Source organism: Aedes albopictus, chromosome 3 (assembly GCF_035046485.1).
Source record: "Aedes albopictus strain Foshan chromosome 3, AalbF5, whole genome shotgun sequence".
In the NCBI taxonomy this organism is placed as follows: domain Eukaryota; kingdom Metazoa; phylum Arthropoda; class Insecta; order Diptera; family Culicidae; genus Aedes; species Aedes albopictus.
Window position 1 is genome coordinate 367495167 of NC_085138.1, and position 12259 is coordinate 367507425.

The 12259-nt window shown below is 40.9% G+C and overlaps 1 protein-coding gene across 1 annotated transcript; it reads right to left on the reverse strand.

The window, feature by feature from the left end:
- Positions 1-8943: 8943 nt before the first annotated feature.
- LOC134291766 (uncharacterized) lies at positions 8944-9975 on the reverse strand. The gene has a single exon (XM_062859924.1). It carries the CDS (start codon positions 9881-9883, stop codon positions 9017-9019), a length of 867 nt encoding a protein of 288 aa, XP_062715908.1. The 5' UTR covers positions 9884-9975; the 3' UTR covers positions 8944-9016.
- Positions 9976-12259: the final 2284 nt, after the last annotated feature.

Sequence of the window (12259 nt, forward strand, 5' to 3'; positions counted from 1 at the left end):
GCATTTTTCGAGATATCTCAAAGAAAAACTTCTCCAACAAAACCAACGATATTTCTAGGGAATTCCTTCAGAAAGATTTGAAGGAAAACAAGCATGAACTTATGTAGCAATCATTGAAAGTTTTTTTTATAGAATTCTTTGAGAAATCCCAGAAGAATTTAGAAGATATTTCTGAGGAAACCCGTTGATCAGTTTCAAGATGAATATTTTGATACAATTTTTAAGAAACTTTTGAAGAAATGCCAACGGAAAGCATCTCTCGAGGATTTTTTTTAATAAAAATCCATAAACAGGAATGCATTTGTAAAAGATACCATGAGGATACTTAGAGGATTTTTTTGCTAAAATCATTCTAAGAATTCTTGCGGATATCTTGTTTCTGTGAACATTTCTGATTTTTTTTTTGATAAATCCTCAAAGAATTCTCAAAGGGGTTCGGTGATGTCCATGGAGGTAATTCCGAAATTTTTTCTAGATATTTTGAGGTGAACTCTTGCAAACTCATAAAATGAATTTCAGCAAGGATGTTCCAATAGTTGCAGGAAAAATCCATAATAAAGTCATTCACATGGCACGTACCAGCATAGGTGGCGCTAAAATTTGGAAACATTTAGTAACCAGCTCTGATTTTACCATGACAGCACTGCCAAGGAAGCCATTTTCTAACTCTAATATTTACGGCTTAACCGTTATGTGTCCGACAAACTTTTTGCTTTTTTCTACACCGTGCTTTTTAAATGGGCGCTGGGTACCCGGGTACCCTGTCGGCCACATAAGGGTTAAACATGTCGGTACCACCTACACGGAACCGCCAAACTACCCAAAATTGAGTTCTTTTGTCGCAATCCCATAGTTCCGCCCAATAAGCCAAATTTGAGTAAATCGATTAAACTCACACTAGGTAAATTGCCTTTACCTCCAGCAAAAAAATATACTTAAGAGTAGGTAAATTCAACCCAAGACCCCCCCTCATTCAACCCATATTTGAGTAGGGTAATTGTTCCCTTCGTTGTGGTAGTACCTAATGTTGCGGTAGTGGCATTTGAGCACTTTTTCGACTGAAATGTTACCAAAAGGCATTTTTAATAGATGTATTATGCTTTATTTATAAGATTGCACTTTTTGTGTGCTTAAGTTTTGCCCAAAAACCTAGTTTAAAAAAATATTTTCCTTAATGTTACTGCTCCTGTGTTCCTAATGTTGCGGTATCCCATATGATTTCAATGGGATACCGCAACATTAGGAACCGAAATTAAATTTTACCTTCATAACAGGAACAGTGTGCCTATTGTTGTGGTATACGATTATTGATCGAAAACAGAGAGAAATGATAGTTTTCATATTTTTCCCAGCAAATTTGGATAGAAAACTGCCGACTAACGTTTTGAAACCGTTCATTTGATGGTACGATCATATTTTTTTGAATTAATTTACCTTATTACCACAACGATCGGCACACTTACCCTATACCTACATTTACTCAAAATTGGCTTATTGGGCTCAAGGACCCCCATTGGGTAGATGCATCTCTGTTTGTATTTGACAACATCGGTGGGGGAAAGAGGGAAAACAACCTAATTTTGGGTACCTAGTTTATCGAACTCAGCTTTGAGTAAATTCGACCCAAAAATTAGGTAGTTTGATTTCTCCGTGTACCAATACTAAACGATCGGGGTTTTCGATCGTTTAGTATGAGTATTTATTACTAGCACTCTCTCGCCGAATATATGTGAAACAAATCTAGGGATGGCCGTTGCTCAGTATAAACAGTAAATTTAATTTGGAACATTAAGGTAAAGAACAAAAAAATGTATGTAGAGAACAAGGTTGTTAATCGATAAATTATCGTTATCGCCGATAAAGTTAACGTCTGTTATCGTTTATCGTCGATAACGATAACGTCTTCAGGCGGAAGCTTCATCGGCGATACAGTTAACTGTGGCATTTATCGACTCGATAACGTCTCCGAAAAATTTTCTTCGCAAAATTATCGAAGCTACGTTGATCTTCGCGTTGATTCATCGTTTGATTATCGTTATCGAGAGATTATCGAGTAACCTTTATCGTTATCGAGTTTGCGTTGAGTTAACTGTCGATAATTTATCGGTTAACAACCTTGGTAGAGAACATCTTATTACAATGCAAACAAAATTACCTCAAGTGATAGTCCGAAAAAGTAGGTCATCAAAAACATACCAATTTGAATGCAACAAGTTTTCAGCTGATTTATCAAAGTGCATCGTTTACTTTACCCACCAATGGGAGTTCCCGATACGTAACCATCTTGAGTTTGCACATTGCATGAACTAATTACCGAACATCGATTCCATTGCGGCACGATCCAATCTACCCATCACATGCCATCGCACCGCACCACCGGTAGCATATAATTTCACGATTCCAAGGCCATCTCAACGACCACGACGACGATGACGACAAGATGTCCTGGCTTAGCGCTGTCACACTTCCGACCGATCAAAACTCAGCGCAACTGCCGGACTGGTACGTTACGTAAAGCACCACCACCGGACGGACCTACGGACCAACTGTTGTTTCCCACTTTCAGCTGATAGCGACCTCGTACGCATTTTTTTCCTGGTTATCACGAGACGACAATTGCAAGCTGAAACTCGCGGATCTCCCTTAGGTAGGTATAGGTGAATGCACCTTTTCGCATCCTTTCCACCACTTATCGTTATTGGCGCACGCGCGTAATGCACCCGGTTCGGTTCGGACCACAATAAGGCTAGTCGCGAATCCACGTGCCATCGATCAACGTGAAACATTGACTATTATTAAGAGCTCAAGAGGGTTATGTAGTTTACTTTTTACTCTGTTCTTGCCTCAACTCGGCATACTTACGATGTTCGAGAAATTGAAATTATCGGTTACATGTGCTGTCCTATTTTGATCCCGGCGAAAACACCTGACTGGGTGATGCTTGTTGTAGAGGGATTCGGTATATAATGCGCATTTTGGGTGCATTAACTCACCTCAATTTGCATAAGCACCAACAGGGTTAAATTCTTTATAAGCTTGCAAAATTTCTACCGGCCTTTGACCCTCTCTCTAAGGCATGATTTGAAAATACACAAAATTTGTGTTCACCAATAGGGAATCGCGCTACTTGGGCGGTGGCTTCTATATTCGTCTGTTTTCCACTATAACTCAGTCAAATTTGAACCAATTGACACAACTTTTGGAATGTGGTGAGATAGGTATAGTATCTACACGTGTACAACATTTCAAGTCAATTAATTCAAAATTGACTGAATTATAGTGGAAAACAGACGAATATAGAAGCCACCGCCCAAGTGGCGCGATACCCTACCTATGAAAGCAGAAATTCAAAAAAATAAGTATTAAAACGATACTTATTGTGAGAGTTAGGGCTCATATATTCGGCAAGATTTTGGGAACTCTTCTTTTTCTCAAACGCGCATTTTACTCCGATCCCGTGGCGGAGTTATGGAGAGCAGCAATTACTAGAATCAATAAAGATCTGTGCGAGCGAACAAGCTGAGATGGGCAACAGGGAAATTTGCAGCCGGACAATGCACCGAGAACAAGTGCAGTCCTCCGTCGTGCAAAAAAATGCGTGCCAATTTGATGACGACGATCAAAAGCCGTGTCCGCTCAATTACATACTCAGCTACCTCCAGAACACGCACAGGGAAAAAGGAGCAGTTTTGGAACCAGCATATGTTGATTTCACTTTCGGCATGGTAGGTAAAAGCTGGGTGATGCATGACACAGACCCCATTAAGGTCATAAGCCTCTCCCCATCAAGTCCGATCCATAGTAAAGATTGGGTAACCAACTCTGATGGGAACTAGTAGTAAGTATTCTAAGCTCAACTGTGCACCATGCTCCTCCGGATAGTTACACACTCAAAACAGATTTGCGGGCTCGGCAAAAACGCGCACAGTCGTCTGCTCAGTAAAACTATCAGCTGATATCCCAGCAAAAAGTGATATTTGTTAGCTGACTCTCAGCAAAACGATTGCCGAAGCTCAGCAATGAACTGTCAAAATTGCTGAGATCTCAGCAAAATTGTTGTTTGCTGATTACTCGGCTGTGCAAATCTCGGCAAAAGAATGGAAAAATGCTGATATCCCGGCAATCTGAATTAAGTGTGTAGGTGGTTGACAGTCAGCCCTGCGAGCCTACAACACCAGCGTCGAAAAAAATGGTTGGAATTGAAAGCTTGGTACGATTTCATGGAACTGTTGATCTCTCAATTTCATCAAGAAAACTCGCATTCTCACCGATCTGCTGAAGAATCTCGGGATCAGCATCGTAGAGCTGTAGCGCACTGGAACCTCTATTTAAGAAGAATCCATTTAGGTAAAACCTATTTATGTAATTCCATTAGGATAACATTACCTAAGTTGAATTTGGTTATGGTTGGTTTACGGGAGAGAAGCAGAGAGTGATGTTAAGGGGAAATTAGGGGATTGTTCCGGAGTGAGAGATGAGAGGGAGTAAGGACTACTCAAGGTTCCCTAACAACTTGCTTGAACATAAGTCTTTGGATCTACGTGCATAACTACAGACTTGAAAGTCATGCTTGTACAGTCTCATGCAACTATGTTCTGTCAAGTGGTGAGTTCAATGTCTGCACAGCAAAAAATTTCTTATGATATCACATCACTTTCGCTGCACATCAGTCGCGTCGTAAAGGTGAAGTACAATTTACATCGTTTCCACACAGGAAATTAGCCGCCGTAGCTTGAAAGTGAGTCTAGCAATCGCTAGAACCGGAACGATTGATGAATCATATATAAGTAAAATATTGGCATGGATTCGTACACTGATCCCTTACCTCTCGGCTATTTCACCGAACTTAGAAGGTGGGTGATAAATATGATACTTTTTCTAAGTATCTGCTGAAATAGGTTTGTTGGCACTTTCCGGTGCCAACTACGGTGCACAGGGTGAGTGTGATAATTGATGGAAAACGATGTATCCGAGTGAGATTACGTTCGGAAAAGGGATACATCGCCAGAAATTATGCGCCTGGAAATTACAAAATTATTTACTGTGTGTTTGTGAATCTTCGATAACTCCCTTGAATCAAGGTCATCGGATCTGCTAGCGTAATCAATCTGGAACATCTTGAAAACCGTTTGAAACCCCAGGTAAATATTTGATGCTGTACAAACGTTTCTCCAACTATTTTAAATCAGCCTCGATTTGAACAAAAGCTGAGCACAAGAGGTACAATCCTTTATTCAACTCCTAAATATCTAATTTCTTGGTGATTTTATTCTACCTTCAGCTTATTTGAGGTTCATTTATTTTTAATCACCTAACCTAATTTACAGCTCTATTGTCCACTGGGGCACTACGTGAGCAATTTCAATTGACAGCTGCACTTACATTTTGTACAGCGCCTAGATTCTATTCTACTTTATCGAACTGGCTGCCTTTCTGCTGCTTTCACTTTTTCTACTTTATGCCTTGTAGAATGATGAGCACAAGGATGATGATGGATGACCGTTGTTCCTTTCCAGTCCGATTGGGGGTCCATTGTGAGTAGCAGTTCGCCGATGTCCAGGTATCCGGGTCCGTTTGAGCCATGGGGCTCAGAAGAGGGCAGTGTCAGTTGCTCTCGGGGGAAAAGCAGTTGACGAAAAATTGCAAGTGCCGGGGCTGGGAATCAAACCCATGACCATCCGCATATGAAGCGAACGTGTGACCAACTACGCCTCGAGCCCCGGCATTTGAGGTTCATTGGAAGGTTGATTTGAGGCTTAATATGCGCTTAAACAGTAATCAATTAAATTTATTTATTGTGTAAACATAAAATAAAAACACTTTCGTGAGCCTAGTTTTACCATTAGCTTCGTCTATTTCCACAAGAGATGTTTAGGAATGTATAAATTAATCAGTGGGAAAACTGGGCATTGAACTCGGACCTCCTGATTTATAGTCACTCACCTTAGCACCTACACCACACACAATTGTGTACACATCCTCGAAAACAAAAGCAATACTTGTTGAGTCTGAATAGTCAAGAATATAAGTTGAACTAAGTCTGTATTAGGGCTGAAGAAGCGATTTGCACTTCACGAAAACTTGCTTGGGTCAGCTGTCAAAAATTATTTGATTAAAGGTTGAACAACAGATGATTAGTTGGTGTATATTTTAAAGCTGGTTACCCAGATGAATAATATTCTATTCAACTTGATATTCAGCCATCTATGTATTGCTGATTAAAGAGGTTAAAGTGCCATTAACCAGCTATTGTTCAGTTAATACTCTCACTGTTAAGCATTCATTGTTACTTGGGTCGCCAAGAAACGTCTTGAAACACCTTGAAACGCCTCTAACGCCCTTTCTCCCCACTTCCGAAACCCCTCTGCAACTTATCTGAGAGCCTTTGCAGCTCCCTAAAACTTATCTCGAACCATTCGAAAAGACCTGAAACGCATTGAAGCGCTTCTGAAAATCCCCCTAAAAATCCCATGCAACTGACCGATAGCCTGTGCTGCCCCCTAAAACCTCTCGGAAGTATTCTGAAACGCCTTAAACCGCATTAAAATGCGGTCCCCAGTAATCCTCTCTACAATCCCCATGGGACTGTACTGACCTGCGATCCATCTGAATACTTTTAAAATGCCCTGAAACGCCTCGAGGCACATTGAAACGACTTCAAACCCTTCTGAAATCGCTCTAAACCCTCATGGAACTGACCTGGGAACCTGTGCAGCCCACTAAAATCACTCTGAAGCCCTCTGAAATGCCTTGAAATGCCCTGGAACGCCACGAAACGCCTTGAAACTCTTCTTAGACATCTCCTAAATAACTCATGGAACTGACGAAATTCTTCAAAATATTTTATGAATTCTTACAACAGCTAAATCTTATGGATGTCATAAGAATAACTTATGAAAATTGATCGTGCTTGTTATGACAAGTTTTATAAGATAGACTTATGAAAAGAGCAAACAAATCTTAAAATGATGCAGACTAGATCCGATCCATGAACGTCGAAATCACTATGAGCTAGTGTTTTATCCACACGGCTATCGGCGCTTGAGGGCTCTATGCCGTTTGGCATAACGCCGTTTGGCATAATGTCATTTGGCATAATGCCGTTTGGCATAATACGAAGAACAGCCTTCTTGGTAATAATGTGCATAATCCTTGTGATGCGAAATGGCCATTATGCCAAATGGCCGTTATGCCACAATGGTTTTTATGCCACATGGCATTATGTCAAATGGGGTAGAGCCCTTATGAAATTCATTCTAACCATTATTAATTGCTTAAAGGTCGTTTCATAAGTCCGGCCTTATGCAAATCTTAAATGTATTAAATAAACTAATTTTGGCTGAGTGTAGGAGATCTAAACGCTTAGGTTGGCCAGGAGAAGGAACTCAGACCGACAATTAGAAAGTCCAGCGTCCATGTTCCGTTTGACGGACGGCATTTCTCCCAGGGAGGGTGTAGGCACGTCAAACTCGAACAAACTACGCCTACCTAACATGCATCGAGCGGGCCTTCCTAAACAACACAATGCAATTTCGCGGGCCATCCCCATCGACAAAACAAACCGATTTCCAAGCAGGATTCGACCAGGCTTCTGGTCGCGCTGCCAGTCGATACTACCACACTCGCAAAAGATGAGCATTAGGTCTACCTTGCGCTTGCGGATCCCCTGATTTCTCCGACATTATCGACACCTATCGCGGCGCTAACATTGACTCTGACCAGGACCGCTACCTGGTGATGGAAAAAATGCGCCGAAAACTTTCCGTCATCGACAATGTACGGTAGCGACGGCCGCCTCGGAATAATCTGGAACGACCGGATGTCGCCACCGCACAGGCGCAGAAACTCGAGGCAGCATTGCCTGGCAAGGCGAGCTCAATGAAGCACCTCTAGGAGACTGATGGAGTACGATAACAGCAGACTTCAACAACGCAGCTGAGACCAACGATAGGCATGTGCCACGGAGCTGAAGGAACGATTGGTTTAACGATGAGTGTAGGAAGATTTTGTAAAAGAAGAGCGCAGCGAGGGCGGCCATGCTACAGCAAGGGACCCGACAGAACGTAAAGTGACATAAAAGAACGCGAAAACAGCAGACCCGTCTTTTTCTGGAGAAAAAGCGCTGCCTGAAAGCGGAATGTTAACAAATGGAACTGCTGTGCCGTTCACAAGAAACACGGAAGTTTTACCAGAAGCTCAACGCATTCAGGAATGTCTTTGTACTTCGAGCTGAATTGTGCAGGGATAAGGACGGGGACATCTTGACTGACGGACGTAAGATGATCGAAAAATGACAGCAGCACTACAACGGACACCTGAATGGTGCAGGGAGCGCAGACATGGAGAATCAAAGCAGCGGAATTAATGACTACGTCAGTACAGCAGGAAGCAACAACGATCCAACACCCACGTTGAGGGAAGTTAAGGAAGCTGTCCAGCAGCTCAGCTGGTAAGGATGGTATTGGAGCAGAACTCATCAAGATGTGCGCGCAATAGTTGAGATTCTACCAGGGGGTTCCAGAGGAGTTCCTAAGAAATTCTACAAGGGATTACTTCAGAAACTTATCTTGGGATTTACTGTGATCATTCTTCAGAGATTCCTTTAAGAACTCCTGCAGAAATCATTCCACTGCTGAGTCTTCTCAAGTTTCCAGGCATTTCTTCGGAGATTCTCCCAATACATTCAATATCTTTAGAAATTTCATCTACTTCTGCTTGATTTCCTCCGGTAATTCCTGTAGAGTTTGCTTCAAAAATTGCTTCAGAGGCTTCAGAGCTTGCACTCAGATATATGCAAGAAATTATTTTTAAAATTCGTTCAGAAGTATCTCTAGGAGCTCTTGCAAAGTTTGCTTTAGAACATCCTCCATGAATCACTTCAGATTGTTTTTAGGGATTTATTTTTAAAGTTGTGCATGGATTCCGACCGTTTTTTTTTAATTTATTTATTTACTTTAATTAGCGACACTTTACACCGAAGGTGCATTCGTGTCGTAAAATTTTAATATTTACAACGTCACTTTTTCTTCGATCTTGTGATCATTTTCCATTCTGGATCGGATTTCTGGGTGCACGGGTTGCGTGATCGTTTTGCTGTATTTTCTTCCTTTGTTCCTTTCGACTCGGTTGACAACCGCCGCTTCGCTGAATCATAATCGGTACTTTCTGTCGTTCCACCGTTCTCGTTCTTCCATCCGTGGTCGTCGTTGTTGATATTCTCGTCGTCGCTGTGGTCATCGTCGCTTTCAATTTGAGTCGCCGCGGACGGTAGTTCGTTGCCGTCGTCGTCGTTGTTGATCTGGTCGGTATCTTGTTCATGAGCCAAGTTGGATGGTGTTGTGTGTGGCTGCTTCTTGGTGCCGCGAGCCGTCGTTTGATTGCTTTTGTTCGCACAACTAACGTATGTGCTATGGCTGTTTACCACAATATGCGATGGTATTGCTTTATCCAACTGCATATGAACAATTCTCACGCCGTTCGGTATCCCCGAGAAATAGTTCTTCCACACTTCATTTTGTATGGAGATCACTTTCCCGTACTGCTGCAAATGGTCGGAGATGATATCGTTGTCCATTTGAGGTGGAAGATCGTGGACTCGGACAGTAGTAGTGGGACCATCCACATACACTGGAATGTAATATCTCATTCCTTCGATCGTGAAATAGTGCTGAAGGTGGTGCTGCCTTTGTAGCCGTGGGGCTACGCCTGCATCGTTCATCTCAATGAACAAAGAGTTTTTGATGTTATGAAGCTGGATGTTCCTCACATCAGCCAGGTCAACTTTGATGAACTCTTTAAGGAATTTTTCCACTTGTTGTAAGCCGGGTCGCTTCGGTAATACGCCGAAGTCCACGACTAGGGTATTTTTTCTGTGCGAAGACATCTTGCAGCGATGCAAAGTTTATTCGCAACAGAAAGAAAAACTGACGCACGAGAGCGTTGAGAAGGAATGTCTGTCGCGAACGAAGGGCGCTTGTCAACTGCGTTTTTTTTTTTTTTTTTTTTTTTAAGTATTCAGGATTTGAAACCATTTAGTGGAAGATGCCGCTTTTTTCATTCGGGTTGGCCACGTTGTCGTCGATTTGATTGTGCGCATCGTCATTCCCGCGTGTAGTCGTAGCGGTTTAGCGTGATTTTGGAGGTGAAAACAGTTGGAGGAAGGTGCCACAGTAGACAAGCACTGGACACTTGTATGGAAGTTTATCGGTCAGCTCGTTCCATTTTATGGAAATGATAGGTGCTATATGATGTATAAAATTTTTCTTTCGTTTTTTTTGTATTTGTAATTTGCACTATAACTTGAATGATTCGTCATCTTTGGTGTTTATTTGATTTTTATATTTAAGAAAAAATGAAAATAAGTACCGTAAAACGGGGTAACTTTGGTGGTTTGTACTAAAATAATAATTATCCGGCACATTATATCGTTGAATATACTGGAATTCCAAGTAAATAGAGGCTTCCGAATAGAACTTTATTTTTCACGCATATAATGTATGTGTAATCCACGAAGGATCAAGTCTCCCCATGGAACTGTCGTTTATACTAAGCTACATTAATTAAAATATTTTTAAAATAGCCTCTTTTGGATAAATACGTATGATAGTATTTTAATTAAACTATGTGCTATAAAGTTTTGACACGATTTGGTTCAATTTCCACAAATTTATTAAGATTTTTTGGGATCGCCCAAAAGATTTCTGAAGGACTGAAAATAAACCATCAGTCGTTAAAAAATAATGCAATGTACAATCGAATTCACTTGTAGCCAAAACATAGTCATTTGTCCAGGAGTAGTTTTGGGAAAAATATGCTAGAAGAAAATTGTTTTTGATTTCAAGAAAATATAGGAGGAATAAGCCTCCCTAGGGATCAAGCCTCCTCAGTCTCCCCTACTGTGTGCCAAACACAATGAGATCAGCTACAAAAAATCATTATCATTGTAAAAATATATTTTAACGGTACAACAATATATGATTACATACTATTAATGGTTGGTTCTCTCATTTGGTTGGTATCTAAATGTTTTTTAAACATATTTGGAACACAACAGAATTAACTACATGAAATTATAAGGGCATTGTATACTTTTAGGCGTTCATCGGTGTATGGAGATTTATGTCCCAATTTACAAAATTGATCCCAGTTCGTAAAAACACACTTCGTTAAGAGATTCAAGGCCAGATTTGGAATCTGCTATGATGGACCTACCGAAAATGAGAGACCATTCATTGAAAAAATAGTTGAAACAAAGTCGTACACCAGAATGTCTGAAGGGATTGACAAATGACAAAAATATCAACAATTTTTATTTTTGGCCCAAAAAGTTTAATATAAACTCGGTTTTAATGGAAATACGTTTAAGATAGACTTTCCTTTTTATAGTTTTGATCTTCGTTTGCCAATTTCTTAATTGATTGAAGGAATCATAGTTATAAGATAAACTACACAATGCCAGTCACACTACCAAAATTACCCGCATTGTCAAAGATACCCCGTTTTACGGTATTCTGATTCAATTAGAGCATGCATGAATCACATCGCTTACCAAAGTTAATCCCGATCATGTGCCCTTTATCTCTCCCCACCCATAAACATTCCTTCCCGTGACATTCGTGGAGAAGATAACGTGGTCTCGGTCTCTAGTAGAAACACACGTCACACTAACATGTTTGTGAACAACTTGTGCAGCTTCTCTTTTTGCGTGCATTGCGTTCAACTTGTTTATTTTTCAACATCTGCAACATTGTAGTTTTTGTTAAAATTAAAACCGTTATAGTTTTGTTTTTGCGCAATTTGCAAATACTTAAGCTTTGTTTTTCCTCAAAATCGTAAAAAAAGTGCAATCAGATTGCTCCATTTCACTGCACCTTGTCTGTCATCCAGTGACTGCTGACTAGCAAGGGGCATCTCATCAGCTGCTGTTATCGCCACCGAACCAGGCGGCAAACAAAAATGCTAATTATTAAAATCAATTCAATAAAAAAATATGGAAACAGACGTGTGCCATGATGACTCGTTTTTTTCTCTCTCCTTACTTCATCAAAGGCTGAAATACGTTTGTGTGTAGTTTGAGTCAGTCCGTGAACCTTCCTACCTGGGCAAAGACACAAGGGGAAGTAAAAAATCATAACCATTTGCCTCACGGTTCATTTTTTTGTGTCTTCGAGTGTCCACACACCAACTCATCGTCAGCGAGTTGTCTGTCGTCCTCATCGTCGTTGGGCTTTGGGTCGACCCGCACACGCGGCATTCTTAA

Bases quoted from the DNA above. Each gene is read 5' to 3' on its own strand.
- LOC134291766 (XM_062859924.1), bottom strand. From the start codon at position 9,883: ATGTCTTCGCACAGAAAAAATACCCTAGTCGTGGACTTCGGCGTATTA.